The 15,056-nt window shown below is 40.1% G+C and overlaps 1 protein-coding gene across 1 annotated transcript; it reads left to right on the forward strand.

Moving 5' to 3' along the window:
- The first annotated feature begins 10,789 nt into the window (after window positions 1–10,789).
- LOC120467799 (uncharacterized) lies at window positions 10,790–13,229 on the forward strand. Its single transcript, XM_089116667.1, has 6 exons — window positions 10,790–10,868; window positions 10,983–11,150; window positions 11,579–11,652; window positions 11,966–12,046; window positions 12,302–12,785; window positions 12,901–13,229. The coding sequence occupies exons 1-6, from the start codon at window positions 10,790–10,792 to the stop codon at window positions 12,915–12,917; spliced, it is 903 nt and encodes a 300-aa protein (XP_088972793.1). The 3' UTR covers window positions 12,918–13,229.
- Window positions 13,230–15,056: the final 1,827 nt, after the last annotated feature.

Consider the following 15,056-nt stretch of genomic DNA (forward strand, 5'->3'; position numbering starts at 1 on the left):
ATACTATCAGTCTCGAATTTAGAAAAAGTTGTACATGCTTTTATTTCTACCAGACTGGACTATTGTAATTCAATTTATATGGGGATCAGTGAGTCATCCATCAATCGCCTCCAAATAGTCCAGAATGCCGCTGCAAGAGTTCTGACAGGAACTCGAAAACGAGAACACATAACTCCTGTCCTCAAGACTCTGCACTGGTTACCAGTGCGCCATAGAATCACTTTTAAAGTTTTATTATTAGTATACAAGGCGCTAAACGGGATGGCTCCATCATACCTCACAGACCTATTGACTGTTCACCAACCACCTAGAGCTCTTAGGTCGGCGAACCTAGGCCTTCTGGTGGCTCCGAGAACAAAACTGAAGACTAGAGGAGACCGGGCTTTCTCTAGTGCCGCTCCTAGACTCTGGAACAGCCTTTCCCCAGAAATCAGAGCTGCACCAACCCTACACATCTTTAAAGTGAGATTAAAGACGTTTTTATTTGACCTGTCATATGCAAGCTAAATGTGGAAGCAATTGCCCTGTGGCTGTTTGTATTTTAATTTTTATTTTTCCCTCTGTACAGCACTTTGGTCAACGGAAGTTGTGTTTATCTGTGCTCTATAAATAAATTGAAATTGAAATTGAAACAAAAACAATTTCTAAAGCTAGGTCTTCTAAACATTAGATCGCTCACACCTAAGGCGGTAATTGTAAATGAAATGGTCACAGGTAATAACTTCGATGTTCTGTGCCTTACTGAAACCTGGCTTAAACCAAATGAGTATTTCGGTCTCAACGAATCTACTCCGCCAGGATACTGTTATAAACATGAGCCTCGCCTGATCGGTCGTGGCAGCGGTGTTGCAACAGTCTATAAAGATATTTTTAATATTACTCAGAAAACAGGTCACAGGTTTAATTCATTTGAAGTACTTGTGCTAAATGTTACGCTCTTAGATGTAAGAAGGAAATCCATATTATCTCTAGCCTTGGCTACTGTATATAGACCTCCAGGCCCATATGCTGAATTCCTAAAAGAGTTCGCAGACTTTCTCTCGGATCTATTGGTGAATGTCGATAAAGCAATAATTGCTGGAGATTTTAACTTACACGTAGATAATACAAATGATGCTTTAGGGGCTGCGTTTACAGACTTATTGAACTCATTTGGGGTCAAACAAAACGTCAGTGGTCCCACTCATCGTCTAAATCATACACTAGATTTAATTATATCATATGGAACCATTCCAACTGATATAGATATTATACCGCAAAGCGATGATGTCACTGATCATTGCATGGTGACTTGCATAATACGTACTGCTGAAATATGTCATGTTGCGCTACGTTACTGTCACAATCACCAGTTGGAGTGCCCCAGAGAATCACCAGAGGGCACTCCACATCAGAACTGATCACTTCACCAGAACTCCGTTTCCCATAATGCCTCATCCCTGTGACAGAATACACGCTCAGAAATTACAAGCCGTGGCAATGCAATGGGCTATATGCACGCATAAGTTCCGCATTTGACATAAGGATGCTCGTCCATTTCCGGTTGTGTAGATTAAAGCGGAGGAAAACCGGAGAAAACGGGATTATGGCAGAGTCTTCAATATTTACTGTCCTCCCGTCTTTGAAACGAAACGTACATACGTTTAGATGTAATTTTATATATAGTTATGTTTATTTAATATAATTTTAAAAAGAAGCATAAACACAACGAGGGGTGTCTGTTTTATCTGTTTTTGTGACTAACGTTTCATTAGTATAACCATGGAGTATAAAATTCAATATAAATTCTCGGTATTGCATTGGACTCTATGATCGGCGGAAGTTATCGAGCATCCTTAATCCTTCACCGGAAATAACGCCGTGCATAGAGCCCATACTTCGCAAAGAGTCCTTGTTTGAGTGTGGCTTATATAGGCAGTCTGAAATGAGGTGCAGGTGTGCGTGTAATCAGTCACAGGGATGAGGCATTATGGGAAACGGAGTTCTGGTGAAGTGATCAGTTCTGATGTGGAGTACCCTCTGGTGATTCTCTGGGGCACTCCAACTGGTGATCGTGACAGTTATAGACCAGGCAGAACAATCCTTCCAACCACTATAGATGGATTCTCAAATAGCTTACCTGATCTATCTAAGCTGCTAAGTGAACCCAAACAAACAGATGAATTAGAGGAAATGACTTGCAGTTTGAGCACCATTTTCACTAGCACATTAGATATTGTTGCACCATGGTACAACAGTGCTACGCATGCTATCAAGAGAGAAACTCGCAACTTAGAGCGTAAATGGAAACAAACTAATTGAGAGGTCTTTAGAATCGCGTGGAAAGTATGTCACGTTATAAAAAGACACTAAAAACAGCCAGGGCTGAGCATCTCCGCAAACGAATCGAAAATAACCAAAATAATCCAAGGTTTTTATTTAACACCGTGGCTAGACTAACAAATAAACAGACATCACCGGAGCAAAATATACCGTTACAGTTTAGTAGTAATGATTTTATGAATTACTTCAATGAGAAAATAGAAAGCATCCGAAACACAATTATAAATGTACAATCCTCTATGGTGTCTTATGATTCAGCTTCAATTCTGGCCCCTCTAGAACAACTACACCGCTTTACAACGATAGGACAGGAGGAGCTAAATAAACTTATCATTGCATCTAAACCAACAACATGTTTATTAGATCCAATAACCACTAAACTACTAAAAGAACTATTACCTGTAGTGGAAGAGCCTCTCCTCAATATTATTAACTCGTCTTTATCTTTAGGTCATGTTCCAAAAATATTCAAGCTGGCAGTAATAAAACCTCTCATTAAGAAACCGCAACTAGATCCAAATATCTTGGCAAATTACAGACCCATTTCAAATCTTCCATTTATGTCCAAAATACTAGAAAAAGTAGTGTCCGCTCAATTGTGCTCTTTTTTGCAAGAAAATGATATCTACGAAAAATTCCAGTCAGGATTCAGACCGCATCATAGTACAGAAACTGCGCTGGTTAAAATTACAAATGATTTACTTTTAGCTTCTGACCAAGGCTGTATCTCAATACTAGTCCTACGTGATCTTAGCGCTGCGTTCGACACTATAGATCATAAAATACTCTTGGATCGACTACAAAACTTCACTGGTGTCCAGGGACAGGCATTAAGCTGGTTTAGATCGTACTTATCGGACCGTTATCATTTTGTCTGTTTAAATGGGAAAAAATCAAAGATAACGTCAGTAGACTATGGAGTACCGCAAGGATCGGTTTTAGGCCCTCTGCTGTTCTCAATATATATGCTGCCACTTGGTAATATTATAAGAAAACATGGAATTCATTTCCACTGTTACGCTGATGACACTCAATTATATATTTCATCACGACCAGATGAAAACACTAACTCATCTAAAATGACAGAGTGTCTCAAAGATATAAAACACTGGATGACGCGGAATTTTCTGCTATTAAATTCAGATAAAACGGAGGTATTACTTATTGGTCCAAAAAACTACTCACAAAACCTCTTACAATACAACTTTAATATAGACGGATGTCCTGTTACTTTATCCACTACAGTAAAAGACCTGGGTGTTATACTAGACCGCAGCTTGTCTTTCGAAAATCATATTTCATATGTTACAAGAACAGCCTTTTTCCACCTTAGAAACATTGCTAAGCTACGTAACATGCTTTCTATTTCTGATGCTGAAAAATTAGTTCACGCATTCATGACCTCGAGACTAGATTACTGTAATGCTTTATTAGCCGGTTGTCCTGCATCCTCAATAAACAAGCTACAGTTAGTACAAAATGCAGCTGCTAGAGTTCTTACTAGGTCAAGAAAATATGATCATATAACACCGATTTTATCATGTCTACACTGGTTACCTATTAAGTTCCGTATCAACAATTAATTACCTATTAATTGTTATTTAAGTGAAATTACTGAACTTAAATATACAAGTTTGATAAAAAATTATCATTAAAGAATAAAATTTCAAATGGCATTTAGAGGCTTTTGCATCTGAACTCTTCATATATACAGGGATTACATTTCTCCACTCCGTCGCTACGAGAGAGAGTCTGTGACGGAATTCCGTCATTACCAGGGTTCCCCACTGTCCTCATGTCTTAAATTCACTTTTCATAATTTTAAGGCCGTAAATATGCTCACATTTCTCAAAAAGTGTAATAAATGTGTTAAATTTAAAAACGGAGTAGTTTTGAGTTTGGGTTCTGCATCATGCACTAGATGTGCAAAAAATGTGGTATTAACTGGTAAGACTGCAACAGCAAATTCTGAGAATATGCTAATTAACTTAATTAGCATTATTTTATGTTTATTTCTGTTGCTGTTCCCTTCTGAAGTTTTTATTACTTATTGAATAAAAATGTATAAAAAATACAAATTTTTTTACCAAATGCTATAGTTTGATTGTAATCATAATGCAAAACCTGATACTTATCTAAACAATTTCGTAAAAAATAAAAATAAAGCAGTCTTTTAGAATATCTAGATGTATATCTAAAAAAAAAAAAAAAAAAAAACGAATAAGATAGAGAAATCATGTCTAAAAAACAAACAAACAAAAAAAGCCTTTCTATGTATTTATATAGGAAGAGCTTACAGGCTGGTACAGGACATTGCACACATGTAACTATTTTTAAAGCCACTAGATGGCGTGCTTCTACTTGAACATTTTTTTTTATTAGGCTGGCACTCTATTTAGATGTGAAATGTTGCACTTATTGAAAAAAATATATAAAATACAAATATATATATATATTAATTCTAATGGGAAAATAGCTCATAAAATTATATAATTAATGCAAAGTATCATAAAAAAAACCCTGTAAAAATTCTAAATAATAATCAGAAAACAATAATAGAACAACAATATATTTGAATGGTTATCCTGGGGAAAAAATAAAGTAAAATTGTAATGCTTCATCCGTTTTTGACCGGGAGGACTAAGTGACTTCTTCGGTTACACAAAGAAAAGAAAAAAAAACTGGGTTGAGATGCCAGGAAAGACGTACACTTCGTGATCTATGCCACGAAGTGCTTGGCATAACTAACCTCAGCGAGCCTGTGAGGCTATGTGCAATGAGGTCCTAACATTGCAAACCCTACCCACACACAATACAGATAAAGGTTCCTAGTAGTATTTATAGTGTCTTTCGTGCCTGCATTTCACAACGGCGGTAACTATTTTTAAAAATTAAAACCTGTTTTACCATATGTAACACAGGTTAAATAAATAACATTTAATTTACACGCAATTCAGTGATCAATCCCCTTAATAAAATTTGATAAGTGATAGAAAAAAATGAGTAATATAAAAAATAATATACATGAATAAATATGCAAATTAATTCTCGATAAAAGCTCGGTGATCAACCAATGAGAGCTCTTTGTCATTTGAGCCATGGGTGTCGACGAGCATGCGCAATGACAGAAAGAGACGAGCTTGATTGAGAATAGCAGACGCAATCTGATCGTCGTGATCGTTTTATAAATCTGAGATTGAAAATCTTCGAAAAAAATAATTAAAAAGTTGCAGTTTGATTAATTTGATGCATTCTGAATGAGAAGCCGATCGTATAGAGGAATACATTCTATCTGGTGAGTCAGTATCATTTACTGTAATTAACCCTCTATGGTACGCAATATGATATCAGTGATAAAAAATGTTTTTGTTATGTTTTTCCTGCTTAAAATTGGACACAATCCACAAGTTTCCTACGCCCCATGAGGCCTTGCGTCAAAAGTGGGCGCGACTTCCGGTTTGAAGTAAACAACAAAGCGCTACTTGACATGCTTGACACTCGTTCATTCAACAGTTGACAGTCATTCAAGATATAGCGATCCAAACTAGCTAACGATGTGGGAACACAACCTCAACGAAATTCAAAAGGGTGAAATAACAGTACCTTTACCCTCCGCAGTAGTTGATTGGGAGTATTATAATAACATTATTAATAATCAATACTCATCAAGGCATGTTGACAGACAGTTGTGCGAGCTGACAAACAATTAAAATAAAAAATACACACTTAGTCATTGTGCTTTGGAGTTTATTCAAAATTATAAATGAATGTGCTACTGGAATACATTAACTGGCACATTTGGTATTCTGTCACCTCAGGCTTTGATCCTGAGTTTAGGTGTAACATCAGTAGCGAACGACATCTCTCATAAAGATTGGCGTCTTTAAATAGTAAAATAATTCTCCGAAAAACAGCTAGCCTCTTCGCTAACTAACACACAAAATACCATTGGAATGCTACTTCCGCCGCGTCACCGGAAGTTTCACCCACTTTATTTTTTACATGAGCGCCCCTCGGAAACTTGTGGATAACAATATCAATAAACTTTATCATTCTTTTTAAATGTATTTATTCATTAAAAGTTTGTTGCCTCAAGGCAACATTGTACCACAATGGACAAATTGAAACGTTTGACATTTTCATGAAGAAAAAAATTAAAGATTTATTGAAAACACCAATTTACTTAACTAAACACTTGAACAAACATATTTATCAAGTTTTTAATGAATTACACATTTCATATTTAATAAAAATTAACATTTATTATCCAGCTGTTGCCCTCAGGCAACATTGTACCATCGTGGAACGCAAGTTCTACAAACCATCATATCAAGTTATCAATATCAAAATATTACAGTCGGTGTTGTTTCAGGGTAAAACATTAACAATCACCATAACCTTATCCTAATATTAAGGCCAGGTCTCAACAAAAGCATGATCAGACATGTGGAAGACCTCCCAGGCCGACCTAATGACCCGTGTGAGGTCAGGGGGGCCTGACCCCCCCAGGGGCCCGACAGGAGCACCCCAAAATCCAAGAATCCCAGAAGCAGCGCCGCCAAATGTCCCGTTGTCCCGTTGACATTAAACGGTCCCAAGCCACGCCCCGTCCCACAAATCCATTATTTGTCCGATTACCCACTATAGTGGCCAAATGTCCCGTCGACCCCCGCTGACCACTCCCGAGCCACACCCACGCCCGTCCCACGAACCCACAATTTTTCCGATTACCTACTATAGTGGCCAAAAGTCCTGTTGTGACTCCCCCTGACCACTCACAAGCCACGCCCCCATCCCACTCACCCACTATTTGCCCAATTACCCACTATAGTGGCCAAATGTCCCGTCGACCGCGGCTGACAACTCACAAGCCACATGCCCTTGTTCCACGAACCCACTATTTGCCCGATTACCCTCTATAGTGGCCAAATGTCCTGTTGAACCATGCTGAGATTTCATATTGTAAAAGTGCAGATACATAGATAGTTCAAACTCTTTTCCTTACAATTCAACTATACTTTATCAGATTCACAAAAAGGGTCCTGCGCATGCGCGTGCGATTGGTTGTTTGTGTTTGTAGCTCCGGTGAACTTTCTATTTTTATATCATGTGAACTTATCCTCGATACTATTCCTTATAAAAAACAACTGGATTGCTTTGATATCTCTACTTATATCCAACCTTCCGAATCCCGGCTACTAGCCTTTAGCCCGCTAGCATTCGACGCGTGGCCTCGCGCCTATTGGCCGTCTCATTTTACACCCGTTTCACTGAATCCTGGTTATTTCCGGCATTTCAGTCCTAAATTAGTAGTGATAGTTGTAGTAGTATCACTACTAATTTACTGTTCATCTGTTATAATGGCGAACATATCAGATGCTTGTCTAACATTACCTCTGAGTGCAGGTGAAGACACATTCGAGCTCTTCACGGTGAAGCAGGAGCTGGAATACGTCGAGAAACAGATCCGTGGTCTGCTGGTGAAGCAAGCCGAGCTGTTGGATCGGCGCTCATCGCTTGAAGCATCACGCTCCGACGCTCACAAATCAGTGGTTAGTAACGTTAACTCTTTGACTCCGACTTCGTCTACTCCGTATGTTACTCTGCCCAGGAGGACACGATCATCTCGGGCTTCATTCACTCCGGCACCGAAACAACAACATGGACCATGGATCACACAGCGGAAGACACGAGCCAGGACCAGAGCCGCCTCTCCGCCCCTCCCGGTCTTCGAGATCTCCACCCGGAATCGCTTCTCCCCTCTTCGCGAGCCGGAACGCGACGACGCCGTGATCATCGGCACATCCATGGTCCGTCATGTCCGCGCTACTTCGGATAAAGGTAAGGTGCGCACTCACTGCTTTCCTGGTGCTCGTGTTCTTGATGTCGCTGCACAGGTTCCTGAGATCCTGAACGGGGACGAGCGCGTCGGAGCTGTTGTGCTGCACGCGGGAGCGAACGACATCAGGCTGCGGCAGACGGCGGTTCTGAAGAGCGACTACAGGAGCCTGATCGAGACGGTACGCAGCACAGCGCCTAAAGCAGCGATCATCGTGTCTGGACCGCTTCCCACGTACAGACAAGGACAGGAAAGGTTCAGTAGACTATTTGCATTAAATGAATGGTTAATGTCATTGTGTAATGAACAGAAACTGCTCTTTGTAAATAATTGGCATCTGTTTTGGGAGAGACCCAGGCTGTACCGTGCAGATGGACTCCATCCCAGCCGAATCGGAGCGGCTGTGCCGTCGGACAACATCTCCAAGACGTTACGCGCCGGATGACTAGTAAGTCAAAGTCCAAATCACAGCCTTTGCGGTCCAAACTTAACTAATATGCATAGTGTGGAACATTATATAGAAACTGTGTCTATTCCTCGTTTAGTGAAGCCAAACAATAAATCTAGTGCAGGATCTAGCAAAAATCTTATTGTAATTAAACCAGAAAATCTAAATATCAGTGAACACAAACAATTTCTAAAGCTAGGTCTTCTAAACATTAGATCGCTCACACCTAAGGCGGTAATTGTAAATGAAATGGTCACAGATAATAACTTCGATGTTCTGTGCCTTACTGAAACCTGGCTTAAACCAAATGAGTATTTCGGTTTTAACGAATCTACTCCGCCAGGATACTGTTATAAACATGAGCCTCGCCTGATCGGTCGTGGCAGCGGTGTTGCAACAGTCTATAAAGATATTTTTAATATTACTCAGAAAACAGGTCACAGGTTTAATTCATTTGAAGTACTTGTGCTAAATGTTACGCTCTTAGATGTAAGAAGGAAATCCATATTATCTCTAGCCTTGGCTACTGTATATAGACCTCCAGGCCCATATGCTGAATTCCTAAAAGAGTTCGCAGACTTTCTCTCGGATCTATTGGTGAATGTCGATAAAGCAATAATTGCTGGAGATTTTAACATACACGTAGATAATACAAATGATGCTTTAGGGGCTGCATTTACAGACTTATTGAACTCCTTTGGGGTCAAACAAAACGTCAGTGGTCCCACTCATCGTCTAAATCATACACTAGATTTAATTATATCATATGGAACCATTCCAACTGATATAGATATTATACCGCAAAGCGATGATGTCACTGATCATTGCATGGTGACTTGCATAATACGTACTGCTGAAATATGTCATGTTGCGCCACGTTATAGACCAGGCAGACCAATCCTTCCAACCACTATAGATGGATTCTCAAATAGCTTACCTGATCTATCTAAGCTGCTAAGTGAACCCAAACAAACAGATGAATTAGAGGAAATGACTAGCAGTTTGAGCACCATTTTCACTAGCACATTAGATATTGTTGCACCAATTAGATTAAAAAAGGTTAGAGAGAAAACTAAAGCACCATGGTACAACAGTGCTACGCATGCTATCAAGAGAGAAACTCGCAACTTAGAGCGTAAATGGATCGGTTTTAGGCCCTCTGCTGTTCTCAATATATATGCTGCCACTTGGTAATATTATAAGAAAACATGGAATTAATTTCCACTGTTACGCTGATGACACTCAATTATATATTTCATCACGACCAGATGAAAACACCAACTCATCTAAAATGACAGAGTGTCTCAAAGATATAAAACGCTGGATGACACGTAATTTTCTGCTATTAAATTCAGATAAAACGGAGGTATTACTTATTGGTCCAAAAAACTACTCACAAAACCTCTTACAATACAACTTTAATATAGACGGATGTCCTGTTACTTTATCCACTACAGTAAAAGACCTGGGTGTTATACTAGACCGTTTTATAAATAAACAATATTTATATTTAATATTTATATATAAACAATTTGAATGTAAGCCAGAGGAGAACTGGCTTCCGACTGAGCCTGGGTTCTCCCAAGGTTTTTTCTCCATCCAATCTGATGGAGTTTTGGTTCCTTGCCACTGTCGCCTTGCTTTTGGCTTGCTTAGTCGGGGTTACTTAATATTTAACAATATTATTGATCTGTGTTGTACTACTTTCATGTTATCACTGTGAAGCTGCTTTGAGACAATCTGTATTGTGAAAAGCGCTATATAAATAAATGTGACTTGACTTGACTTGACTTATGACACTGATAGGTTATGATGTATTGGTTAATGTCATGTTGTCATAACAAGGACATCTCAAACAATGTCATATTTGCATTAGAAATGTCCTTATTGAGCGAATGACACTTAATGACAGTTGTCATAAACATGTATAAACCCTCCTTCATATTCATGATTATGAAGGTGTCATATCAGTCTTATGCACACCCCGTCAAGTGTTATTGTGTGAAATGTTCCTCACTCTTTCTCTCTAATTTTACAGTTTGTATCTCCCCTGCAAAGAACATGAATAAAAATAAATATGACACACGTCATGGAAAATGACAGTAAATTAGTTTGCCATTCCTGTTTAGTTGAAATGCATGTATTGTGTATGACATGTCTTAATATTTACAGATTGAAAGATGTCCGATGCAGTCTCGCGGCCAGACGACCTTGCTCAGAGAGGTCCCAAAGTGTATGTGTGGTTTTCACACTCAAAAGGTAACAATGTGAAGATGTTGCAAGTATCAAAACATAATAAAAATAACTTACTGAATAAATGTTTCTCATTCAAAAGTGATTGAAGCTGATGTATTTTTTGGTTGTCTTAAGCAGGCCACAGTCTCTACTGGTCAAGCACCAAGGGTTGTGGAGCAACAACAGTCTGCCGCTACTGGACCAGCACAGGAGGCGATGGAGCAGAGTCAGCCTCAGCCTCGACTCCAGCCCCAGCCACGGCCCACTGCATCTGTGACATCAAGGATAATACCAAGTTTGTCAATGGTAATAACATTTTTATTAATACATGTATTATTAATTCAGTCATCATGCATCTACTTTCAAGTATAACCATAAATGCTGTTAGTAAACAAACACTGTATCTTACAAGCTATGTGCCAACTAGTTTTGAATCAATGTCATTTTTAAAAGGTACCTGTTGAATTACAATAATACTCACATTCTAGCAATGCCTTCCCAATCATTTTTCTATTCTTAACTGTGCTTACTTCAATCTATATAAGTAGCAGAGGGTGTAAATTGAAACAACAGATATTTTCTCATTTACCAAAAATGCAATTATTGTTTGCCACTGTGCTGTTACAGCTTATTTAGTCATTGAGTTGAAATTGTTTTGTCCTATTTTAGTTTACCAAGCCAAGATTTGGTGGGTCCCACATTTCTACTGCAAAGCCAAATCTAAGTGTGGCTAGGAGACCATCTCAGGTTGACCCACCCAGCGCAGCGGTGTCCAGTGCCCCTACACCGAGCACCATGCACTGTCTCTGTAAGTACTGGCATAATCCACATTGCATTCTATGAATACACACTCCACTCCTGTGCACTTTCCTCTGCACACATATTTTGTATTCAAGGAAATCTTAACATAATGACGTAATAACAGTACTATATACTCTTAGGGTTAGGGTTAGTAGTAAATAGGGTTTATAAAAACATAAAATAAACTTACTGACCCCAGACTTTTGAACAGCATTGTATAATTCCATCCAGGATGAATTACAATTATTGGACAGGTATGTTTGATTGTTTCTCTTGTTATGCAAACAAAATCTATTATATTTCACTGCATGATTTTACAGACACAAGATCCTGGAGTTCCAGCCTCTGTCCCCAGAACCACTGCAGATGTGACTAGTCCTGAGTCTTGCGGTATTGTCTCGGTAAGCAATTTCAAATTCTATTGGTCTAAAATAATTTATTTTTCATATTAACTTTCACAACTCACTAGAGTTGCACAAAATAGCGCTCGCAGCTGACACAATTCTAAAAACATTTGGAACAAATGTAAACCCTAAGTACGTATTTGACATCCAATATTTTCTATTTAATGTGAGGGTAGTCTTGGATAGATAAAGCGCTAATTAAATAAATGACCTGTTAGACTAAATGTTTTTTTTTTTCTTTTTCCTTCACAGACTGCTCCTTCCGGGGCATCATTGCAAGCTCCATCTGCAGTTCGACTGCATCGTTTGTGGCCGGAGACCTTGCCGCCAGAGGATCACAGGTGGATTGCCAGCAGGCTTTTCAAAACAGGGTCCAAGGGAAAACCAGAGCTTCGAGACGACCTACAGCTCTGGTATTACCCACCACAGCCAGCACTTATCTACAACCAGGCTCCAGCTCCAGACAGATTTTTTAGTCATGCTCTGTTGCTGTGGATGCCGTACAAGCTTTGGAAGATAAAGGCTGTCTGTCCCAATTCTACCTGCGGTCAGCATCAGCTGACTGGAGGCGGTCTGCACAAAAGGGCACGGCAGGTTCTGGACATCGATAGGATGTACAACATGGTCACAGAAACCCTCATCTGTACCAAGCCTCGCATGTGTCCTGGAGTCAGACCATCCTGCAACAGCTGGATCTGGGCCATCGCTCTGAATTTCGGGTCATCCTCACGCGGAAGTAAGTACACTTTAATTCCACATCCAGTTGATAGACCATCACCACATATGTTTGCAAATACTTTACAAATCAAATATGTAAAATATATGAATGTGTGTATTTTGCTCTTCCTAAGGTATGCCTGTGACATGAGAGTCATTCGGCTCCTGCCTGAGCGTGGCCTAGGCAACAGTCCCACGCGGGTCATTAAACAGCTGCGTGAGAACCACAGCGAGGAGTGGCTCCAACGTATGGCCCGCGTGGTACACCACCCAATGCGTGGACTTCCTCAAACGTCCCGGGGTGTTGCAAATAAAGTTCCAGGAACCCCCAGAGCCTACAGTGGTGCCAAGCTGCAAGTGGCTGCTCACCGTTTACAGCCAAGACATCCTGACAAGACTGGATCATGAAATCCATGCAAGGATAACATCCACGTATGGTTCAGTCTTGAAGATGGATTCCACTTAAAAGGTTAGCTGGGGATTTTTGTTCTTCTATGGCGTTTACTGTTATATCATTATCAGGGCATGAGTATCATATTCTACATGGTGTGATGTTTCATAACATTGCATGCTTCCTGTAATCGACTGCAGATCACCAAGAAGCTGGCTGGGACGGCAAGGGGAACGGGACTCTGTCTTACCTCTGTTGGCAATGAGTTTGGTCAGGTGCTCATGAGTGTGCTGACAGCACAGGAAGGAGCAGGACTGGACAAGATGGTTGATGGTCTGGTGAAAAGGTACCAGCAGGCTGGTGTGGATCCACCTACTGTTTTGTACGTGGACTGTGGCTGCTGCACTGATGTGGGTGAGACCAAGCTAAAAACCAGATTCAGAGGTTGGCCTGATCTCATGATTCGCTTGGACATCTGGCATTATATGCGCAGGATCGCCATGGGGTGTACAACTGATGCCCATCAGCTGTATCCCATCTTCATGTCACGGCTGTCAGCGTGCATTTTTGAGTGGGATGCGGCTGATATTTCTATGCTTCGCAAAGCAAAGAGAGAGCAGTTGTTATCCCAGGGCTGGCCTGCGCTGACAGATGAAGATGTCAACAAGCAGCATCTCACCAGGGAGGAGCTAGCACTGCATTGCCAGAGGAGGACCTGTGGAGAGGAGACTACCATCCTTCTCCTTGAGCGGCTGCTTACAGAGCTCCTGAGCAGTAAGGGCAAAGACTCCCTGGGTGTTCCTCTCCTGGACCGAGAAAGGATGGAGCACATCTGGAATGTCCAGAAGAAGCATGTGAAATGCATTCAAGACCCCCCTGGTGTTGTGCTCTACACAGAGACAGGGACCCTAAACAAGGGAGGCGTGCTTCTGAAGACATACAGATGTCCACTTCTCTCGAGTCCTTTCATTTACACCTGAACCGTTTCATCCCAGGTATTGTCTTTTCCACACACACTGTGCATGTGTAAAGAAAGAGCATGAAGTGTTTTTTCGTGTTGCTTTAACACCCCTAAAACACTGTTGTGTCTATTTACAGGGGCCAGTGCAAACAGTCTGAATTTTCAGATTTATCTGCTGGAGGGTCTACACCGGTGGAAACAGGACCGGGAGGCTGCTTCCCTGTCATCGGAGCCATCAGCTTTGCGCAGCTACACAGGAGAACTTGTTCACTGTGTAAACGGCAATTACGGAAAGCTGTTTGGCAGGAAAGTGGTCCCCACGTTTTGTCCCCCTGCATGTTACACCGGTGAGAATTGTTTTATTTATTTTTTATTTTATCAACTTGGAATTTCTGTGTAACCTAATTTAACACTATAGAGTTGATTGTGTCATAATTAATATGCACGTTTCTAAAGGCCTCTAAATTTTCAACATGAGGAAACATGCCCTCTGTCGACTGATTGATTATAGTCTTTTAGTATAATTGTAAAAGTGTCCACCTTCAGCTCAGCTCGTGCTTCACGTTTCTTTTCACTGTGAAACCTTTACTGATATTTATAAAGTAATTGTAAGAATAACTTTTATATTGTTAGTAATATGCAATAACTAATTACTAGACAGAAGCAGCTTGGGTTGTTCACTTGATTAGAAAATCATGTTACATGTAAATATCAAAATGATCATCAGACTTTTCTATCAGTCATCATTGTATTGCAGTTCATATCATGTTTTGCCCCATAATTAAACATGTTGGGCCTTTGAATAAAACTGTTTTGTTCTCCTTGACGATGAGCTCTATATTCTCACAGTATATGAGCTGCTACAAAAATGTATCAAATCTGATACACAACATTCTATTTCATTTCTTTTTGTTTTTTGTCTTTATTTCAGGTGAGCT

This window comes from Pimephales promelas, chromosome 10, assembly GCF_988280905.1.
Source record: "Pimephales promelas chromosome 10, fPimPro1.hap1.1, whole genome shotgun sequence".
Classification (NCBI taxonomy): domain Eukaryota; kingdom Metazoa; phylum Chordata; class Actinopteri; order Cypriniformes; family Leuciscidae; genus Pimephales; species Pimephales promelas.